This window comes from Calliphora vicina, chromosome 5, assembly GCF_958450345.1.
Source record: "Calliphora vicina chromosome 5, idCalVici1.1, whole genome shotgun sequence".
NCBI lineage: Eukaryota > Metazoa > Arthropoda > Insecta > Diptera > Calliphoridae > Calliphora > Calliphora vicina.
This window is the reverse complement of record NC_088784.1, coordinates 50,484,567-50,496,403: the sequence shown is the minus strand read 5'-3', so window position 1 is coordinate 50,496,403 and position 11,837 is coordinate 50,484,567. Positions and strand designations below refer to the sequence as shown.

The 11,837-nt window shown below is 27.7% G+C and overlaps 1 protein-coding gene across 1 annotated transcript in view; it reads right to left on the bottom strand.

Annotated features, from left to right (window-relative positions):
- Positions 1–2,058: 2,058 nt before the first annotated feature.
- Positions 2,059–11,837, bottom strand: part of Jra (Jun-related antigen) — a 55,627-nt gene continuing 45,848 nt past the window's right edge. Inside the window, exon 3 of the mRNA XM_065512219.1 lies at positions 2,059–2,475. Coding sequence (XP_065368291.1) covers positions 2,144–2,475 — 332 coding nt within the window. The 3' untranslated portion in view covers positions 2,059–2,143. The remainder of the gene's footprint in view (positions 2,476–11,837) is intronic.

Genomic DNA, 11,837 nt, shown 5'->3' with positions numbered 1-11,837 from the left:
GTAGGATCAAAAGGAAAATGTCAAAACGATTATTTAGTACAACCAGGTTGCCATGTAGTTTGAAGATACAACAGGTTTTCAAGGAAAATATCTAAGCTTTATTTTTTTAAAAAAAAACCTCATTTAAAAAAAAAATCAAAAAAGTTTTTGATTTCGGAAAAAAATTATTAAAAATTTTTTATTTTTTTTTTACAAAACATTTATTTTGATATTTATTCCACACGCATCCCACTAAGCGGCATAATAGGTCTTAAAGGAAAAGACCTAAGCTTTCGTTTGAGCAAAAAAAATCGATTTTGCAAAAAAAAATTAAAAAATTGTATGTTTTGCGTTACAAAATAATTACTTTGATAGATATCCCACTCGCATCCCACTAAGCGACCAAAAATATCTTAAAGAAATGGACCTAAGCTTTCTTTTGAGCAAAAAAAAATTTAAAAAGGGCCCATATTTAAAAAAAAATTCGGTTTTGCAAAAAAATTTTATGTTTTGAGTTACAAAATATTTATTTTGATAGATATCCCACTCGCAACCCACTAAGCGACCGAATAGGTTTTCAAGGAAAATATCTAAGATTTATTTTTTTTTTTAAAAAACCCCATTTAAAATAAAAGTCAAAAAAGTTTTTGATTTCGGAAACAAAATATTAAAAAAATTTTATTTTGTTTTTTACAAAATATATATTTTGATAGATATCCCACTAACATCACACTAAGCGACATAATAGGTCTTAAAGGAAAAGACCTAAGCTTTCCTTTGAGCAAAAAAAAAAATTTAAAAAAAAAACGATTTTGCAAAAAAAAAAAAATTAAAAAATTTTATGTTTTGCGTTACAAAATAATTACTTTGATAGATATCCCACTCGCATCCCACTAAGCGACCAAAAATATCTTAAAGTAATGGACCTAAGCTTTCTTTTGAGCAAAAAAAAATTTAAAAATGGCCCATATTTGAAAAATTCAAAATTTTTATGTTTTGCGTTACAAAATATTTATTTTGATGATATCCCACTCGCATTCCACTAAGCGACCAAAAATGTCTTAAAGGAATGGACCTATGCTTTCTTTTGAGCAAAAAAAATTTTTGGAAAAAAGGGCCAATATTGGAAGAACAAAAAAAGTTCGATTTTGCAAAAAAAAGTCAAAAATTGTATGTCTTGAGAAACAAAATATTTATGTTGATAGATATTCCACTCGCATCCCACTAAGCGACCAAATAGGTCTTCAAGGAAAATATCTAAGCTTTATTTAAAAAAAGCCCCATTTTAAAAAAAAAAGTCAAACAAGTTTTTGATTTCGGAAAAAAAATATTAAATTTTTTTTTTTTTAAATATTTTTTTTCGAAATATTGTAGAAAAAGCTATCAAAGCTATTGGAGTTACTATCCAATAGAACTAACCTTGCTGCAAATTTCGGAAGACATCGATTTCAAAAGTTGGTTCACTTGACATGAAATGACCCATATATTTAGGCAGCAAATGTTTTAAAAATTTTCATTTTAAGGCAAAATAATAGAGCGTAAAAATATATTAAAAATATTAAATGCCTCTTTTTGCCTACCAATGAGTTAAACACTTAGCCCCATTTCCTCAATCTCTGGATATTATTTATTGTGACGATATACTCACAGTTCTCAGAAAAATTATATTAATTAGAAGTATTATATCGTTACTAAAAACGATAACCAGAGATTGAGAAAATGGGGCTTAGTTTATAAAAACGGAAATAAAATTTTAAAATATTATTTGTTTGTGTAATACTTTAAATTTTTCATTTTGACAATTTTGTTTATTGTTTTTTTTTTTAAATATTATTCATTTCATTGCTAATTAACACAATGGGGTTCGAAATATCGGAAATAAATAACAAATTATAAATTTTGTAAATATGACCTCATGCTCAATAAATTAGAATTTAAATTTATTAATAGATTTATCCAAGATAAATTATTTCTGAAAGATTGAAATGAAACAACACAATCTGTCCATTTTTTTGCATACATAAGAAAGATAATTTTATTGCAACTTATCGTTTCTAGTAAATAAAAGAAAAAAGTCTATTAAGGTTAATTACACAAATTAATAATTTTTATTCCAATTTATATACATTTATATTACATTTACACGTATATTTTTTATATAAATTTATTTACCATGCAATAGAGTAGTTCCATTTATACTGCAACCAGATTCTATGTGCTCAATTACTTGCTGTTTAAGTTGAGCAACATGTTCTTTAAGATTTTTTACTATTGAACCAAGGTCTGTGTTTTCCCCTTTTAATATTTTAACTTTTTCTTCTAATTTTGAAATACGTTCAAGTTTTCTTTTTCGACATTTTGAAGCGGCTACACGATTTCTTTGACGTTTGCGTTCAAGTTTTATTTTTTCCTGTGTCTCCATATCAATTGGGCTTACTGGCGGCGAAGCTGAGGAGTTTTGCGGTTCATCTTTAATTGGAACAGTATTGAATGACTCTATTAAAAAAAAATAATATTATCAAAAGTTATTTTTGGGAATAAACATTTATTTTTTTAAGGTTTAGTTGTTTAAAAGATTTTATTTAACTTGATATGTTAGTTCTCCTAGTCTGAAATATGGCATTCATGCATACATCTAATGACAATGCAATATTATGTTCGTAAACCTTATAGAGATGTTAACATAATCTCTAAATCATCAGTATTCTTAAAAAAATTATTTTAATTTTATTTGAGGCCAATTTCTTACATTTTCTAATTTCGAAAAAAGTTTAATTAATGAAATAAATTTTAGAAATATTCAAGGAGCTCTAAAAAGAATATTGAAATAAAAAAAATAAAAAAAGTTTTTATTTAAATGTTCAAATTTAGTTGAACATAGTTTTGTATTTATTTACGATATTAATAATGTTATCAATAATTTAAGAAGAATTCTCATACATGCGATAATGATAAGGGTTTATCAACAATAAGTGTTTTAGTGATTGTTTACAATACTCGGTTTTGTTTTATAACTTTTATGTACTATCAGTGCATTTATGTAATGTCTTTTTTCTAAGATTTAAGTAGGTAATAGAGTTTATGATAAGACACACACGCATGTGTATTAGTTTAGTTATTAGATTTTAATGTTTAGGTCAAGGTTTTAATTTTAATAAATAAATCAATGTCTTACAAACATTCAACCAGTAAATACTTGTTTTCTTATTCAAGTAATTTTGGACCGAATGGACTCGAATTTTTTTTGTTAGTTAGACAAAATAGTAGATTTTTTCTTTTTTTGGGCGAAAAGGTGACATAACTCTTTTTTTATTAAAAAAAAACTTTCTTTAAGAACGTATAACAATTTTATGTTTCTCTGTAAGGTATCTTTACGGCAGCGAAATGCAAACTCACACCACTACAGTTTTTAGATATTGTAGTTGTATGAGTTGAGAATTATTCTCTGGCAAAAACAAAAACAAATAGCTGAAATAATGAAATAAACAAGCATAAAACCGTAACACAACCTGCTTCTATCAATGCTCATGCGAGACTGACTGTTTTTATACAATGTGTGTGCTTGCGTACATGTGAAAATAAAAACAAGAGAGCTCATTTGAGAGCTCATTGCATTTCGCTGCTTTACGGAGAACATTCTGGTATAAAACAACTGTCCCATTTTTTGAATATGTCGCCTGATATGACGAATATGATTTAGGACGTAGGTCCTTCGGAATTTGACCTATTTTTAATCAAAATTTCTACTTTGGGCCACATGTTCTAAAATCCCAAAGCTGGGATCAGAAAACGGAAAGCAGCTTTAGAAACCCTGATGTGTTCCCTATTCATCGCCAAAGTATTTTCCCATCCCCGAAGGAAATGTGGACCCTATAAGCAAAATGGTAAAAAATACCATTTTTGGGATTTTCGCTCCAATTTTTAGAAATTGCGGGATTCTCTTTGACCTTTTGACAAGTTTTTTTAAAACTTGTTATTTAGAATAACAAACTTTAAAAACATTGAAAATTTGATTGAGTTTCGTTAATAAATAAAGATTTTATTACATATTACATATTTATTGAGTCTCTAAAACTAAAATTTATATCAAAATTTTAATAGGATTGAAAATATGAGGAACAATTAGATCCACATTTCCTCCGATCTTTATTTTCTTGTTTAGATAAGGTAATTTTTGGTCTTACAAAAAAAAATTTCATGTCATTATCTCAATTAGGTTCAAAAATATGCCACTCCGTCCTTCAAAAATATTGCACTTTTTCATACTAAAAAAATTTTCTAAATTTTCTCAATGTGAGTCAGAACCAATGAATTGTGTTGAATAAAATATTAAGAAAATTTATAAAAATTTTTTAGTATGAACAAGTAAGAGTGCTATATTCGGCTGTGCCTTATATAACCTTCACCAAATTATACTTAAAAATTTTAAATATTTTTAGGTAAACCAAATTTAATTTTTTTTCCAGTTGTTTTTTTTATTTTTTGGAAAATTTTTTTTTTTTAAATTTAAAAAAAAAAATTTTTTTTTGAAAAAAAAAATTCGGGTTACAAATTTTTTTTTTCCGATTTTGACCCATTGTATGTCCAACTTACTATGGTCTTATATCCATTAGAGTTGTGTTTATTAGCTCAGTGAAGTGACCGATCTTTTCAGCTCAGCTCACTGAAATTAACTATGTCGCTCTTTTAGCTCATTACCTCAGTATGTTGTATAATGACCATTTCATTTTGAGAATTGCTTGTAGTGAATTAAATCAATTATTTCTGTTGTTATTTGTAAAAACACACAGTCTTTTGACAATTAGAGTAGAGTTGTGTAGCTCATGAATGACCTAGTTGAATTGAGCTATTCACTCAACTGAGCGAAGTGAATCATTCATCATACTGAGCGTTTTCAGCTCAGCACTGAGCGTTTTCAACTCAGCGGTTTTGTTTTATGCTCATGTTTCTTTTAGTACTCATGAAAGAGCTGCACAAGCACATTCATTAGTCATCTTCAATGTTTCACTTTACTCATCAATTCTGTAACATTCTTTCGCTCACTGACATTGAAAAGTGAGTGAGTATTGTGTCCTACAAAAATAAAACGATCATTCGAATGTAGGTTTGTTATGTATGTATATGATCGTATGCTGCCGCGTATATATTTTTGTTTCAAGAATTATTAGAGTTATTCAAATTGTTTTTGTTTTCATGAAGGGATTTTTATATGTGTGCTATTGAATGAATGTGAATTTATTTATGGTATGGTGATGTAGAATGAAATAAAGAAAGAGTATTGCTACAGTTTTTAAGTAAATTTCATAAAATAATAATGAAAAAGGGAAATACATAATTGTTATTGTTAAAATAATAATTGTAATTGAAAGTATGTAATTAGTAAAAAAATACTATTTCGAAAATACATTAGTGGGATTATATTCACCAAAAAACATAATTAAAAAAATACAAAATACTAATATTCTTAATTAAATTAGCAATATTATTTCAATCACTTTTTTTAGAAAACATATATCTTATGCACTTTTTTACTATACTGCTACATCAACAGAACATTTGTCAGCTGCCATGAGCGACCTATCGTGGGTTTTCGCTGTTTTTTGGAATTACAGTTTTACGTTATTTTTTATCTCGTAATTCAGAAATTCTATTTACATATATATTGTTATATCATAAAATAATTAAGTTAATGTTGAAAATATTTTTATACAAATTGTATCACAAAACTATTTTGCTTTCATATTTTTTAGTAGAAATGTTGTTGATCATATATGGGGGATTTCATGTCAAGTGAACCAACTTTTGAAATCGATGTCTTCCGATCGGGATGAAATTTGCACCAAGGTTAGCTCTATTGGATAGTAACTCAGACACAATTTTTCAACAACATCGGTCGAGAACTCTCTGAGTTATAGGGGGTAAAATTTTGACAATTTGGTCAAACAGGGGTTTTTTCTTATCCATGTAACTTATTACCTATTGTTCTTAGCAAAATGTGTTCCAAATAGTATAGATAGCTATTTCTTCGATCTTTCGAAAAAAATATTTAAAAAAAAAAATAAAAAATTTTTAATATTTTTTTTCCGAAATCAAAAACTTTTTTGACTTTTTTTTAAAATACGCTATTTTTTTTTTTTTTTTTTTTTTCTTAAAATAAAGTTTAGATATTTTCCTTGAACACCTACTTGGTCGCTTAGTGGGATGCGAGTGGGATATCTATCAAAATAAATATTTTGTAACTCAAAACATAAAATTTTTGACTTTTTTTGCAAAATCAAAAACTTTGTTGACTTTTTTTTTCAAAATGGACCCTTTTTTAATCTTTTTTTTTAGGTCAAACAAAAGCTTAGATATTATCCTGGAAGACCCTTTTGGTCGCTTAGTGGGATGCGAGTGGGATATCTATCAAAATAAATATTTTTTAACTCAAGACTTACAATTTTTGACTTTTTTTTTTTGCAAATACGATTTTTTTTCCAAATGGGCCCTTTTTTTAAAATTTTTTTTGTAGTCAAAAGAAAGCTTAGGTCCATTCCTTTAAGATATTTTTAGTCCCTTAGTGGGATGCGAGTAGGATATCTATCAAAATAAATATTTTGTAACGCAAGACATACAATTTTTTAATTTTTTTTTGCAAAATCAAAATTTTTTTCCAATATGGGCCCTTTTTTAATTTTTTTTTTTGCTCAAAAGAAAGCCTAGGTCCATTCCTTTAAGATATTTTTAGTCCCTTAGTGGGATGCGAGTGGGATATCTATCAAAATAAATGTTTTAACACAAAAATTGTATGTCTTGAGTTACAAAACATTTATTTTGATATATATCCCACTCGCATCCCACTAAGCGATCAAAACCATCTTAAAGGAATAGGCCTAAGCTTTCTTTATAGCAAAAAAAAAATTACAAAAAGGGCCCATTTTAAAAAAAAAGTCAAAAAAGTTTTTGATTTTGCCAAAAAATCAAAAATTGTATATCTTGAGTTACAAAATATTTATTTTGATAGATATCCCACTCGTATCCCACTGAGGGACCTAAAATATCTTAAAGGAATGGACCTAAGCTTTCTTTTGACTAAAAAAAAATTTTTAAAAAAGGGCCCATTTTGAAAAAAAATTCGAATTTGCAAAAAAAAAGTCAATAATTGAATGTCTTGAGTTACAACATTTTTATTTTAATAGATATCCTACTCACATCTTCCTAAGTGACAAAATAGGTCTTAAAGGAAAAGACCTAAGCTTTCTTTTGAGCAAAAAAAAATTTAAAAAAAAAGTCCCATATTGGAAAAAAATTTCGATTTTGCAAAAAAAAATTAAAAAATTGTATGTCTTGCGTTACAAAATATTTATTTTGATAGATATCCCACTCGCATCCCACTAAGGGACTAAAAATATCTTAAAGGAATGGACCTAGGCTTTCTTTTGAGCAAAAAAAAAAAATTAAAAAAGGGCCCATATTGGAAAAAATTTTGATTTTGCAAAAAAAAAATTAAAAAATTGTATGTCTTGCGTTACAAAATATTTATTTTGATAGATATCCTACTCGCATCCCACTAAGGGACTAAAAATATCTTAAAGGAATGGACCTAAGCTTTCTTTTGACTACAAAAAAAATTTTAAAAAAAGGGCCCATTTGGAAAAAAAATCGTATTTGCAAAAAAAAAGTCAAAAATTGTAAGTCTTGAGTTAAAAAATATTTATTTTGATAGATATCCCACTCGCATCCCACTAAGCGACCAAAAGGGTCTTCCAGGATAATATCTAAGCTTTTGTTTGACCTAAAAAAAAAGATTAAAAAAGGGTCCATTTTGAAAAAAAAAGTCAACAAAGTTTTTGATTTTGCAAAAAAAGTCAAAAATTTTATGTTTTGAGTTACAAAATATTTATTTTGATAGATATCCCACTCGCATCCCACTAAGCGACCAAGTAGGTGTTCAAGGAAAATATCTAAACTTTATTTTAAGAAAAAAAAAAAAAAAAAAAAAAATTGCGTATTTTAAAAAAAAGTCAAAAAAGTTTTTGATTTCGGAAAAAAAATATTAAAAATTTTTTATTTTTTTTTTTAAATATTTTTTTTCGAAAGATCGAAGAAATAGCTATCTATACTATTTGGAACACATTTTGCTAAGAACAATAGGTAATAAGTTACATGGATAAGAAAAAACCCCTGTTTGACCAAATTGTCAAAATTTTACCCCCTATAACTCAGAGAGTTCTCGACCGATGTTGTTGAAAAATTGTGTCTGAGTTACTATCCAATAGAGCTAACCTTGGTGCAAATTTCATCCCGATCGGAAGACATCGATTTCAAAAGTTGGTTCACTTGACATGAAATCCCCCATATATATAAGTTGTAAGTCAGGTAAAAAATATATATTTTGCCAATTGATAACTAACATTATGTAAATGGGAAAACCTCCAAAAAATTGCAACAATATTCATTTTGGGTTAGTTATTGTCACATTTTTATTTTGGATCACAATTATCAGATCATCAAAATATTTTTCCTTTTTCTAATTCCAGTTAATATCTTGAGTTTTTTGGTAATTTTATTATTTTGTGGTAAAAGAATACCTTATAGTTAGTGAATGTTCTGCTTAATAAAATATTGTCTAAACATTTGGTTAGCATCGGAAATTAGAAATAATAAAAAATTAACTCTTTTTTCCGCAAAAATATTAGTTTAAAAAAATACAATTTGGTTTTTTAAAATTTTAATCAATTATTTCACGCATAAATCTCTAATTGTCAAAAGACTGTGTGTTTTTACAACTAACAACAGAAATAATTGATTTAATTCACTAGAAGCAATTCTCAAAATGAAATGGTCATTATACAACATACTGAGCTAATGAGCTAAACGAGCGACCTAGTTCATTTCAGTGAGCTGAGCTGAAAAGAGCGGTCACTTCACTGAGCTAATAAACCCAACTCTAAATTAGAGATTTATGCGTGAAATAATTGATTAAAATTTTAAAAAATAAAATTGTATTTTATTTAAACTAATATTTTTGCGGAAAAAAGAGTTAATTTTTTATTATTTCTAATTTCCGATGCTAAAGCTACGTACACACGGTTGTCAGATCTTACAATATTGTCAGAAAAATTTTCAGAAAATGTCTAACAACCGTGTAAACTTACAATTTTTGTCTTACAACGTTGTCAGAAAAAGTATTGTCAGTACATTGTAGGACAATAATATTATCAGACATCTGACAATCGTGTAAACACCTTACGTTGCCATTGCCAGATCATTGTCAGAAACTTTTTATTGTCATATGTGCGAAGTTTATGCATCTGACAATGACATCATTGTCAGTGCAAAAAACACACGACCATGACCCTATACTCAGTTTGTCCATTTTGGTGACCAATTTTTGTTTTTATGGGCCAAAGATTTTGAAAATCAGTGGGCTCTCAAAAAATGGTGTCATTAATTTTTGGCCAAAAGCTAATTCAGACTTGGTAATACCGCTTAACTTTATATGGCAATAATATAGCTAAGAGTCCGCCAAACAAATTTTGTTAACATTGAAAAAAATATAGGAAGAACAATTTTTTTTTTACTTTTTTTAGAATAACTTCCAGGGACTCCTAATTTGTCACTAACAATATTGAGTAATGTTGTAGCTACGGTAAATCTGAATAACTCTTGTGAACATATCGATGCATTATGAACGTGTCTAGTCCCTCTAAATAGCACATTCGTTTTTACTATTTTTTGACTCTAAAACAAAGGTTGTTTGTTGAAATAGTATGATCAAGTCCATACTTCTATGTTGTGCTGTATTATTTAGTCGGCACACATTTAAAAAAAAATCGCCAAAATTTATAAAATTGTTCGGAGACCATTCGCAATAAATTATGATACAACTCCGGCTCGTCAGTTCGTAAGTGGATGAGCAATGTAGCGTAAAATCCTTCCTACTGATGGCGAAGTAACCAATCCTTTACCCAAACTTTACGACGATTTTTTGCTATTTTGCCTTCATCCGTCATGCAATGGCTTTTTTCTGTTCCATAATAATACTTTAAATTTCCAACTTTTTAATAAATACACACAGATGACAATTAAAATTGTTTGTAAAAAGATTTGAATTTTCTTCTGACAATGTCTAACAAGAGATCTGGTTACCTTTGCCATACAACAATCTGACAACCGTGTGAACTGACAATTTTTGTTGGCATATACATTTATTGTTTGGCAATTGTCTGACAATGAAATTGTAAGGTTTTCTTACAATCGTCTAAACTGACAATTTACCTTTTGGTAATAATATTTCATTGTTAGTACATTGCGAGCACATTGCCAGATCTGACAACCGTGTGTACGTAGCTTAACCAAATGTTTAGACTATATTTGTTAAGCAGAACATTCAATAACTATAAGGTATTCTTTTACCACAAAATAATAAAATTACCAAAAAACTCAAGATATTAACTGGAATTTGAAAAAGGAAAAATATTTTGATGATCTGATAATTGTGATCCAAAATAAAAATGTGACAATAACTAAACCAAAATGAATATTGTTGCAATTTTTTTGGGTGTTTTCCCATTTACATAATGTTAGTTATCAATTGGCAAAATATATATTTTTTACCTGACTTTTACAACAATATGATCAACAAAATTTCTACTAAAAATACGAAAGAAAAATAGTTTTGTGATACAATTTGTATATTTTCAACATTAACTTAATTATTTTATGATATAACAATATATAAATAGAATTTCTGAATTTAAGGAATAGGAATATGATTTTATAAATCTTATTCCTTAAATTCAGAAATTCTTAACTGTCATTCCAAAGAACAGCGAAAAACCCACGATAGGCCGCTCATGGCAGCTGACAAATGTTCTGTTGATGTAGCAGTATAGTAAAAAAATGCAAGATATATGTTTTCTCAAAAAGGTGATTGAAATAATATTGCTAATTTCATTAAGAATATCAGTACTTTGTATTTTTTTAATTATGTTTTTTGGTAGATATAATCCCACTAATGTATTTTTTAAATAGTATTATTTTACTAATTACATACTTTCAATTACAATTATTATTTTAACAATAACAATTATGTATTTCCCTTTTTCATTATTTTTTATGAAATTTACTTACAAACTGTAGCAATACTCTTTCTTTATTTCATTCTACATCACCAGCAGCAGCATACGATCATATACATACATAACAAACCTACATTCGAATGATCGTTTTATTTCTGTAGGACACAATACTCACTCACTTTTCAATGTCAGTGAGCGAAAGAATGTTACAGAATTGACGAGTAAAGTGAAACATTGAAGATGACAAATGAATGTGCTTGTGCAGCTCTTTCATGAGCAGCGTTGCCGCTTTGGTCCAATTGGACCAAAATTGGTAGTTTCAAGTTAACAAATTGACTTTTGGTAGTTTGGTTGGTTTGTTCCGATATTTGTCGTATTTTGATAGGCTACGATATTTCTGAATACATAAGTATTTTTAAGAACAAAATAATTAAAATAATAACGAAAAACTACTTATGTTAAGCCAACATAATAAAACTACATATTTGCAAAATATCAACATAGCATTTTCTTAAATATTTAGTTGACTATATATTTACCTGACTAAAATGTGTATTTATTTAGTAGTGTTGAGTTCAAAAAATGCCAAAGTGCTCTCAAAACTTTTATTTTCTAATAATATGTGTTAAACTCTTTAATATTTCAGTTTCATCTGACACTTTAAATATCCAATTATGGAAATTAGGACGCGTAATTTATTTCTATATGAAACTTATTTGTGCTGAATTTTTTCGGGATACCAACACTTTTAGGAGTTTTATGCTCGTTTAAGTAATTTTCAGAAGAGGGCCTTAT